Source organism: Octopus bimaculoides, chromosome 10, assembly GCF_046866305.1.
Source record: "Octopus bimaculoides isolate indiv1 chromosome 10, ASM4686630v1, whole genome shotgun sequence".
Classification (NCBI taxonomy): domain Eukaryota; kingdom Metazoa; phylum Mollusca; class Cephalopoda; order Octopoda; family Octopodidae; genus Octopus; species Octopus bimaculoides.
In genome coordinates, this window is record NC_142937.1 from 54637304 (window position 1) to 54649390 (window position 12087).

Sequence of the window (12087 nt, forward strand, 5' to 3'; positions counted from 1 at the left end):
AACCATGTGGTTGAGAAGCAAACTTTTGGTATTTTTTGTTATCGTTGATGTGGAGATCTTGCTTGCTAGTGATCTTATATGTACAGGTCTTGTGAGTGACGATGATGATATAATTGCATATTTTTGATTTGTGGAAATACCTCAAGCAATTCCAATATCCCACAAAATTGATGACATTCTAGAAAACATAAAAATCTCCAAGATGAGTTGATAAATATTTTACAGCAGGGTTGAGACCCCTAGTATTGATATTTTTTTAGATTGTAACTGTCAAATGACCTGTCAATGTCTTGAAACAAAGGAATGAGTATCATCCCTGTTGTTCTAATTACAAATGTGATTATAGACCTATTTCTTACAGTCTATAATGGTTCTAATTGTTGTTGTTGATATTATTAGGAACAGGGATTGGCAACATTATTTTGAACAAAGTGTTAGTTAAGTCTTTATGTTCTGAGTTCAAATCCCACTAAGGTCAACTTTGTCTTTCATCTTTTTAGGGTTGGTATAAAAAAATAAGTTCCAAGTACTTGGGTTGATTTAATCAACCAACCCCCTTACCCCAAAATTTCTGGATTTCTGCCTTTGTTACAAATTGTTATGATTATTATTATTATTATTATTATTATTATTATTATTATTAAAGTAATATTGTATTGGATAGATCGCTTTATATATTTGTTCCAGTTTTCATGTTCTGAGTTCAAATTCCATTGAGGTCAACTTTTCATCCTTTCAGAGTTGATAAAATAGACAGATTAACACACTTCCCTTAAAATTGCTAACTTTGTGTCAAAATAATAATAATCATCATCATCATCATCATCACCAGAGAGATCTAAAACTATTTAGTTTAGACCTCTTGATTATGATTTCAAATTAAACTAGAACCAACTTTACTTTTTGTCCTTAGAGTTGATTAATCCTGGAAGCAATCTCTATGTTTCATGTATCATCTTATCCAAACTTTTAATATCCACAATGCAGTATAAAAACAGCAGATTTACGAGACTTTACACATTCATTTGTTACACTTCTTTGAAAAATTTTTGTTTTTTGTTTAATTAGATTATAGCAACATTTGTTGCTCTAATTAATATCTCAAGATTTCTACAATGCAAAAGAGTATCCTAAACCCTCTCCAGTTTTCCTACCTGAGTTATTGATTTCCTTCCTTAACAACTTCATAAAACAAATGAACACTTGACTTGGTGAACTCTACTGGTTACAGATCTATGAAACCACAGTAATCACCACTGACAAGCATGTATGACCTGATAGTAATTATCTTAGGTGCCTTGTATAGTGATGAGTAATCACTATCTCAATCCTACCACCCTTGGAGGATATGACTATTGGTAGACTGGTAGTCATTTGAGCTGTACAGACCAACATGACATGAAAGACACAACATGCTGCTCATTTCAGGAATTGAACCCAGAAATTTATGATTGGGTGCTTACACCCTATGTTTCTGTTACTATTTAATGTAAAAAAAATTGATGGTAGAGATTTAGGTTAGCAACCAAACTAGTAAATGACAGGAGATGTGGTGGTTGGTTTGAATTGGACCGTTACTTTTGAAAACAATGGGAATTAAAAAATGTAAATTGTTGAAGTAAAAAAAATAATACAATTGTCAATCATTAAAAAAAATGTCCTTCATATTGACCATATAATATGTGTACATGCATTCATATCATCTAGAAAAAGATTATGCAATCCTTGGTTAAGTTGCATACTATGCTTATTTCTGTCTGCAAACATTCCAGTATATGCACACAATATTTATTATTTGAGATATCAAGCCAATGCTTCAGCATGAACCACATAATTCTGTTAATTAAAACAAGAAAACATAATTCTGTAAAGATTGCAAAAATGCAATAAAGCTCATTATACATGCAATTCATCAAAAATAGTTCTTGATTCAGACAATTGCATTTCTACATTCATGGCAATAAGCCAGCGTTGTGTACATGTATTATGTAGTAGTTGTATAAGGTAGGGAAAGATTAAGGGAGTTATTGCATCTGTTGATGACAACAATAAGATTATCATTGTACAAAACAAAGAAGAGAAAAAGGCTGTAGAATTACAACTGTGAGAAGGATAGTGTTACATGGCAGAGAAATATGTAGAAGCAGAGGATAGGAAACAGCAACTATGGAAACATTTGAGTTCAGTCAGTTCTTCAGGAATGAGATGACTGCATCAGAAATGGGATAGTAAATGGCAGGACAGAAGACAAGATATCTTACAGTGATTAGAATGTGATGAATTGACTAAGTTTGGTTGGTTGGGGAACAAAAATCAACTCTAGAAGTGATTTGAGTACAAGTGAGTTTGTTCTAAATGGTATTGCATGTGTATGGATAATGTTTTTGCAATTAGAAAGTGCCCCTACATGGGGAGTGGGGAGTGTTCTTGGTTGAGTTAAAGGCTGATAGAGAAACATTTGTAAAGTTAGGCTTCAAAATTAATGTAGAATAGAGAATACATTCTGAGACTTTTAACTACTGTGTGGGAAAACAAATTTAGACTGTTGATGATGGTGGTGGTGATTGCAGTGATGGTAATGCTTATGATAAATGTGTTTGGTTTTTGGTTTTGACACCAGTTGACATTGGTATGATATAAATGTGCAAAAGAAATTGTCTTAACTTAATAATGTAAATTTTTCAGACTGGAGATCTTTTACGACACAAAATACAACATCGTCCTGACCGAGAATCTCTTGTAAATCAACACATTTTAGAAGGTGAGTTCATTTTAATTTTAAAATAGAATAGAATTGGTACTTATTCCTTATAATCACCCCCTCACCCATTCTCAATCTCTCACTTTCATACTCTTAAATCCTCCATCCAGCCACTCCTAATTCTTCTGCCCCTTTCACTCCCACCCACCTTATCACCATTCTTTTTATCTCTTCTCACTTCTACCCTGGTCACTCCCACCTTCACTAGTAAAATGTGAGTTGCTATGTAGCTCCTCTACAGGAAGAAGCCTGTTCTGCTCTCATACTTCACTTCTTCACCTTCTTGCATAAAGTTGTCTTTCTCAGTGTTCATAGAATGGCAACTGCATGGCAATCTCACTAGTGCTAGTGGCATGAAGAAAACATCTAATACACTCTGTTGGCACTAGGAAGGACATCCAGTTGTGTAGAAATAGGCAGTGGACACAACACAGTTCTTGGACCTCTTGATCCTGTCAAACCATCCAACCCATACCAGTATGGAACATAGGTGTTAAGTGATAATGATAATGATGATCTCATTTGTACAAGGTTGACAGAAAGAAGAAATGTTAATTATTACTGTATGGTTTCTAAATTAGTCTGTTTTAGAGTTTGATTTCTATCAATAGTCTCATATTTCATTAGTTGAGCTGACTGATGGCTCTCAGTTCTTCTTCATATTTTAGCATTTAAAGCAAAAATTAAAATATTGATTTTTAAATTTTGAAGTTTGACAATCAACTAAAATTATTGCTAAGGAAAAACAATCCAAACACTCAGTCATAGAGAAAGTTGATCTCTCACCAGAGTCAACTTTGCCTTTCATTCCTCCAGGGTTAATTAAATAACCACCAAGTACTGAGACTGATGTAATTGGCTATTGCTCCTTCTGTCAAAAATTTTGTGTTTTACATCTAAATTAGAAGCCATTATTACTCAATAAAATAAGTACCAGTTGAACACTGGGGTTGGTGTAATTGACTAGCTCCCTACCCCAAAATTTCAGGCCTTGTGCCTTTGTGCTTATAGTAGAAAGAATCATTATTATTATTTCATTGCACAGAATGGAGATAAAATACTGCTTTTTGTAGTTTTTTCTTCTTCATGTCAACTGATAAACCTTAACAAAATGTCTTAGATGGGAAGTACCTTCCTTAGAACATGTGCTGTTCCAAGCAAGAAAGATTTTGTAGACGACTTGCATGTCAGTCTTGATGTCCAACCATTCCAGATGGTATGATAACTGTTTGGGATTACTGAACCTTAAACTCCAAAGACTACTGCTATAGTTTTCACTTTTGTTGCTGGTCATCCCATATTCTTTTAATTCAATATATTTTCTTGCTGGTCATCCCATATACTTTTACTTCAATATATTTTGACATCTTTCTATATCCTTGTTTGCAATATTCTTGTCTGAAAAAATTGCAATGTCTGTTGAGTCGTTTTCTATTTAAAAATTTTTTTTTTTTTTGTCATAGACAATGACATCTCGTCTGTGATATTCAATTATTCTGTCTGGATGTCAAGACCAATAGAATTTTTGATTTACCAGGTTCATTTAGAACCTTTTCTTTTACATGATTGTACTTACAAATAGTGTGAAGTGTATCTATAGTTTTTATATGATCTGTGTAAACTGAGGCAAACCTTGTCATGATGCTGCTTATATTTTATCTGATCTAACATTTTATAGCATGCTTCAATGTGCTCAATATTTTCCACTTATTGATTACAAAAATGGCACTTTTTCATTGAAGATGTGGAATAAATACCTTTGTTCACTGACACAGCACTTCATCTTGATCAACTTCCCACAAACTCTCAGTTTCTCTCTTTAAATCTACATTTTGGAGCCTCTCCTTCTCTTCAAAAACTACTGGCCCTCTGTCTAATTTGTAACCATTATTATTATTATTATTATTATTATTATTATTATTATTATTATTATGACTATTCTGAGTTCAAATTCCACCAAGGCCAACTTTGCCTTTCATCCTTTCGGGGTCAATAAATTAAGTACCAGTTACACACTGGGGTCATTGTAATTGACTAGTCCCCTCCCCCAAAATTTCAGGCTTTGTGCCTACAGCAGAAAGGATTATTATTATTATTATTATTGTTATTGTTATTATTTACACACTGTAAAGTGGTTAGCATTAGGAAGGGCATCTAGCTGTAGAAACCAAGCCAAATTAGACTGGACAATTCTGGTCAAGCTGTCCAACCCATACCAGCATGGAAAATGGATGTTAAAGGAGGATGATGAGGAGGATGATTTGGCATTTCTTCTGATCCTTTACATTCTGTTGAGGTTATTTTCTATCCTTTCAGGGGTTGATAAAATAAGTACCAGTTGAGCACTGGGGTTGATGTAATTGACTAGTCCTCTCCCACAAAATATCCAGCCTTGTGTCTATAGCCGAAAGGAAATTGTTGTTATTTAAATATTGTCATGGTTGACTTTGCATTTCATCTTTACCGACCTGACAAAATATGTACCAATCAAGTGTTGCACTCAATTTTAAAAAATCTACCCTCCCTATAATTTTTGCTGCTGTATCTTTGTTAAGAATTATTTATTCATTTATTTATCTTATTATTATTATTATTCAGATACAAATGTAGATCCATCACTTCATGATCGTCAACGACAGCTAAAAAGAGCCAAGCTAGCTGATGGACTCAATGATAAGTTGTCTCATCGTCCTGGCCCATTGGAACTTGTACAGGGCAACATCTTGCAAGCAAATGAAGAACTAGCAGAAGCTATCAAAGGTTAGTATCATCAAATAAACATACTTTGGGATGGACGGACGGACAGACACACACACACACACACACACACACACACACACAAACACACCTTTGTGGATGCATATTGATGAGCATATTTCATATTTCCATCTTATTTATTGAGAAATTTCTGTTTCTTGGATGTAGGAAATGGTATTGTTAAGCTATGTTGCTACAATGTGTGGTTGTTACATTAACCCTGTTCTCCCCATCACCACAACCACTGCTACTGCCTAAACAATTTGTGTTTTTTTTAAATCTCACTAATAACAATAGAATTGTTTCATTTGTTAACTTCACATTTTCTACTATCAACCTTTCCTTGCTCTCCCAAAACGTTTTGTTGTTCTGCCGTTTCAATCTTGTGACTGCCTACTACCATGTATATGGTTCTAACCAAGTTTGGTGCCATGTTAAGGAGATAGCAAAACAATGAAGACTAGTCAGTGTTATTGTTTGCCTGTTTGCATGCACCTTAAAACAGCCTTAATATTGTAATAAGCTTTTATGAAGACTGCCAATCTATAGTGTAGAAATAATGTTCTATTAGCTGTGACATATCTGTTCTGTTGGCATTTGACTATATTTTTAAGGTTGATACATCTTATTGTTTAACTACCTAAAGATACATTGCAAATAACAGAAATCTTGAAATATTTGAACAATGTTATCATACCTTGTATGTTTGTTTGTCATTTTCTTCAGAAGCTTGTTTGCAAAATATAGTTGCAGAAAATAAATCTCAAGGTGGGTTTGTAGTATTAATCACGGTGTTAGTAAGGTATTTGATTGTTTCCATGTGTTAATTAGGTGGTAATAAAGAACTTGAATGATGGCTCCACTATTATATTTGTCTGTTTATCCAAACTTTGGTACTTCATTGTATATTTTGCCAGATTTGACTCAGAGACAGAGTCAGTAGAATATGCACTGCTGGTATATAGGATACAATTAATGACCTTTCACATCTTTATCAAAATGATTATGTGTACTGGTAAAAGAAATACTTGTTGGTGCTGTTTTGTGGTTGAATGTCTTTAACTAGTACAAATGACTCGACTATGAAAGGGAGATGATTATAATTTCTAACTCAAAAATGATAATGAATTGTCAGGTATGCTTTATCAAGATCAAGCAATACATTTGGCAAGCTTTCAGCATAATATAGTTTGCTTGTTAATTGTACTTTTATATGGTCAAACTTTGGCAGTAATTCTGTGCAGTTGGCTGGTTAAGCTTGGCACACTTGCAGTTTTTTTTTTTTTTATTTATAAAAAAAAAATAGGTGCATAAAACTGTATGAATATCCACTGAATCTTATTTTAGGCTTGTGAATTGCAGCATGCATGTGCACGGGCACACACACACACACACACACACAAGCAGAAATGAGTTTATTGGGTGAATTCATAATCTCTCTACTTATTCTTTGTGAATATCAATGTTACAAACAAATAAGTATGTGTTGATGAAGTCATACACAAAACCCAAACCAGATGCATTGGCAGAATTTGATACTGTTACAAAACAAATGTGCTTGTAACAATACATAGTCTCATGAGTTTTATATATATATGTGTGTATGTGTATATACACACACCTTCCAAATATTGAAGCAAATATATACATTTGTTTTTACATCTTAATGCTCATTAGATGCTACATATCTTATCAATGAGTCGAGATTGGTGATTTAAAGATAGATAATTAATTCCTTCCAGGTATAAACCAAGAAAGAACATTGCTAATATATGTGATATTTAGGATTCAATCATTTCACTGGATTCTATTGGCAATGATTGGAATTAAGTCTGAAGTTTATAAACAGGTGCAGGTGTGGCTGTGTGGTAAGAAGCTTGCTTCCCAACCACATTGTTCTGGGTTCAGTCTCACTACGTTGCACCTTGGGTAAGTGTCTTCTGCTATAGCATTGGACTGACCAAAGCCTTGTGAGTGGATTTAGTAGACAGAAACTGAAAGAAGCCTGTCATATATATATATATATATGTGTGTGTGAGGTCATTATGAATGAAATGTCCAATTTTGAACTGAAAGTTTATTTTACTTTATCTCAACAAGAAACAATGCAGTTAATCAAAGTATGCACCTAAATTATCAACACAATTTTGCCATTTTATCAGTAGCTTATTTATGCTGGCAGCAAAGAATTCTGGTGAGCAAGTGGTGATGAAATCATGAAAGACTGTTTTTGCATCTTCTTCAGATTCAAATTTTTTTCCTTGGAAAACATGATAGTCAGTTGCAAGGTGCAAGGTCTTGTGAATATGGTGGATGACAGAGTACTTCCAAGTTCAGTTTCTGTAACTTGAGTAGCGTTCTTTGTGCAACATGTGGTCAAGAATTGGCCTGTCTCTATTGACCAATCTGGTTGTTTAATTGCAAGTTCATTCATCATTTCATCCAGTTGGTTGATGTATACATCCACTGTAATTGACTTACCAGGTCTCATGAAGCTGTAGTGGATGACACCATTGCTGGACCACCGGACACCTTTAACTTTTTTTGGTGAATATTCTTTTTTAGATTGTGTTTTGGCACTTTGTCTCTATCCAACCACTGTGCAGAATGCCTGCTATTGTTGAAAAGAATCCATTTTTCATCACACGTAACAATACAATGAAAAAATGGTTCATTTTTATGCCATGACAGCAAAGTTTCTAGACAACTTGTCACTTGATGCTCGTTCACTTTGTGTGGTACCCACCTGTCCAGCTTCTTTACCTTACTGATTTGTTCCAGATGGTTCAATACAGTTGGAATTGAAACATCAAACCTTGCTGCTAACTCACGCGTAGCTTGAGATGTATTTGCTTCCACTACAGTTTCCAGCTCATCATTATCCGCCTTGGTCTCAGGTCTACCATGGGACTGAAACTTCTCAGACCATTGATGTACAGTGCGCTCATTCACCACATCTTTACCAAACATCTCATTGATGCTTCAAGCTGTCTAGGATGCATTGGTTCCATGACAGAACTCATATTCATAAACAACATGAATTTTTGATTTATCCATGGGTTCATAGAAATTGATTTACAAGAGAAAATACACAATATAATCAGACACTGTGAATTTCACTTCATAAAGTGATGATGTAACTCTTCAATGTTGTAAAACAAAGAATTGTCAGGATAAAATATTAACGACTGTGAAACTTGGTGCATAAGAAAATCAGACATTTCATTCTTAATGACCTGATATATATTTGTGTTTGTCCCCACCACCATCGCTTGACAACCGATGTTGGTGTGTTTATGTCTCCGCAACATTAGCAGTTCAACACAAGAGACCAATAGAATAAGCACCAGGCTTACAAAAAAATAAGTCTAGTGGTCGATTTCTTTGACTAAAAGGTAGTACTCCAGCATGACCACAGTCAAATGACTGAGACAAGTAAAAGAATAAAAGGAAAAAAAGAAATTACTTGTGTTGAGGCTGAAGCCCAAATATCAAACATTTTTCATCACACGTAATGAGTAAAAAAAAATAGTGTTAAACAGTTCAACCAAGTAGTTAGCTATTGGCTGGTTGTAGAGTTGTGAGGTGAAGTTAAATTACAGTTAGTATGATAGTGTGACTCTAGCTTGGAAGCAAACTTGAAGTCTAGCATATGATCTTTCATATGGTCTCAGGCCACAATCTGTTTTATATGATTGAAGGTCTTGATGGTATGTAATAGAGCAGATTGGCTGAACTTGGTTTTCAGATGAGAAGCTCAATGACTTGAGATCAATAAGAAGTGATTGAGAACTCATTATTTAGACCTGCTAAGGTCACTGTCATTATGGGTTACCTTCCATCCAATGTTTAGTGATTTCAATAGCCCAACATCAATCCTTTATATCAAAGTATTTGGCTTTAGGATGGATGTTAAGTTAATTTCTTGTTAGACTTAATTTTGGTGTGTTTCTAGTAATTCACCTTTAGAACTTAGAATGTCTTAGAGATTTACAATTTCATCTTTTTTTTATGAGAATATTCTTCTAGTCATACTAAATGTTTGTAGTAGGAACAGAACAGTATTTGTAGTAGTAGTTGTCTTGTGTGGACAGTTGTGTTGATATATATTGTGTTAATATATATTAAGACACATTCTCAGAATCTGTTGAGTCTAACAGGTAATTTCCTGCCACCCTTTTCTTCTCTGTTGGACACTTTGCCTTTCTGGTTTTGTGGCCTAAAATACCCAATATTTCTTAAGTGCACAGACAAAGAAGCAGATACATTGAAACACACACTCAATAAGGTAGCCTATGTGAGATTATTCAACCCACTTGAAATAGCTGCAACAATGCTTACAACACACACGTTGCATCTTAGTAAAAGAACACATCAGGTAATGTAGTCCGGATTGTACTGTGCTTTAAAGAAAGACTGTTTTGGTCATAAGTTTGCTTGATTGGAGCTAACTTGAACCTAAACAAATTCATCATTATTTTATATTCCAGATTGTTCCATATAGATCTCCTGGATTTTCCCCTGAAATGCTTGAATTGTGAAGAACAATCTAGAAAAAAAGCTTAAGTCCCAGTCTTTTGTTTTGAAACCAGATTTCTGTGGAACTGGTTAGAGTGCATGCGTGTGTGTGTATGTGTGGGGGAGCTTGAAGAGAATTATATGCGGTGTGAATGTGACAATAGGTTCTGTATATGAAACTGTGGTGGTGGTTAGTCTAGATTAAAAAGAGTAGTTACATAGATGAGTGCTTGTATTCTCCTATTTATGAAATTAAAGTTTAGAAATGTTGATAATTTTCTAAGCCTACATAGGGTTATGATCAAATTATTTGCTGTTATGGAGTAACATAATAACAATACCATACTATCTATACTGTTTATTCTTACGAAAACAATACTAATAAAGAGTGTGTTATATATATATAATGATATGTGTGCATCATATAGATAAATTGTTGTTGGTTTGATCTGGAAGAAGGTCTTTCAAGACTAGTAAGACCAATGTCTTGAATAGCTACAGAGAAACTGAGAGAAGGAATTTCAAAAGGCCTGTGTTTTAGGGGTGAACAACCAGGCATAGTGATTTATATCCATAATTCTCTAATAGTGTTGGTAAGATTGTTTTTTTTTTTGAGAGCCATTTTGACATTTGTTAGATCTCTGGGTTTTTGTTTTTTATCTTGATATTTCACTTGATGGTCATGTTTGGTTTTGGAAGACTTGTCATTGGTCAGATAGTCAAAGATAATTAGAGTTGTAACTTGATCATGGATACATCAGACATTCATAATTAAATTTTGAATCATATGTTTAATTATGTTGTATTTAATTATATATATTCTTACATTTAATTGTATTGTAACTTTTCTCTTCCTTTAGAAGGAATTATTTAATCTAATTTGTTTACTCAAAATTTAAAAATCTGTCCCTCACACTTTTATCTAAAATATATTATAGCTATTGTTTCTATATATTTATTTTAATATCTAAACTTAGCAACTCCAACTTAAGACATTGAGACTGTGACAGAAATTCTCTTTTCTTCTCTCTCTGTGTTATCAGTTGCCAAGTTCTGCCTTGGCTTTACAACTTTATCATTATTATTATTATTATTATTTTATTTTACACTTACTGACATATATATGTGTGTGTGTGTGTGTGTGCGTGTGTGCGTGCGTGTGTGTGTGTGCTATTTGATAAATAAATTAACTACAAAACAAACAGCAAAAAAAGAAAACAAAACAAATTGCATGCTGTGTTTTTTATGGCTTTTCCTACTAAGAACTTCTGCCACTATATTTAAATTAAAGGTATCAAACTGAGGGATTTAAGCTCAAAGAAGTTTTTAGCAACTGAACAAGGTAAATGCATGTATTTTTTGCTGATAATAATATCTATATACATATCTGTATATATGTATTATATATATCTACAGTCTTCTTTTCCTTTATGTACAATATATTCTTGTTGCTGCTGCTATTGTTGCTGCCCAGCACTGCAAATTCCTGCCACCTCCACCTCTTTCTGTCCTGCACTATAAATGCAACTGCATGCATTGTTTTCAGTCATATTTTTTTTCCTAGTAATTCACAATTTAGAAAAGGCAATTCTTGTTTTTATTTTTGTGCTAATTTTTTTTTTTACATCTTGTGTCATATTCCATTTAGATATGAAGCAGGAGAAAATAAGAACATATTTCAAATTCCTTCACTACATAAATCAATGTTGATTATATAAATTAATAATAATAATCCTTTTTAGTAAAGGCACTAGGCCTAAAATTTAGCAGGAGACTAGTTGATGACATCGATCCCAGTGTTTCACTGGTACTTAATTTATCAACCCTGAAAGGATGAAAGGCAAAGTTGATCTCGGGCGAAATACTGCTAAGCATTTTGTCCAGCATGCTAACGGCTCTACCAGCTTGCCAATATAAATAATAACAATAGGTATGTATATAACAAAATAAATCCAAAGAAACACCAACTATCCTTTAATTAGATTATTATGGCCATATTTTGCTGTAAATAAGAGGTGACTAATGCTAATTAGAATGATCATTATTCAATG

At 33.6% G+C, this 12087-nt stretch overlaps 1 protein-coding gene across 35 annotated transcripts in view; it reads left to right on the forward strand.

Moving 5' to 3' along the window:
• Positions 1-12087, forward strand: part of LOC106872761 (uncharacterized) — a 417879-nt gene that overhangs the window by 387560 nt on the left and 18232 nt on the right. For 19 of the 35 annotated variants that reach the window (XM_089358676.1, XM_089358664.1, XM_089358645.1 and 16 more), the window contains 3 exons: positions 2686-2761; positions 5360-5521; positions 11328-11378. In XM_089358676.1, the coding sequence (XP_089214802.1) occupies positions 2686-2761; positions 5360-5521; positions 11328-11378 (289 nt within the window). The remainder of the gene's footprint in view (positions 1-2685; positions 2762-5359; positions 5522-11327; positions 11379-12087) is intronic. The other 16 variants (XM_089358647.1, XM_089358648.1, XM_089358658.1 and 13 more) reach the window with 1 other exon arrangement.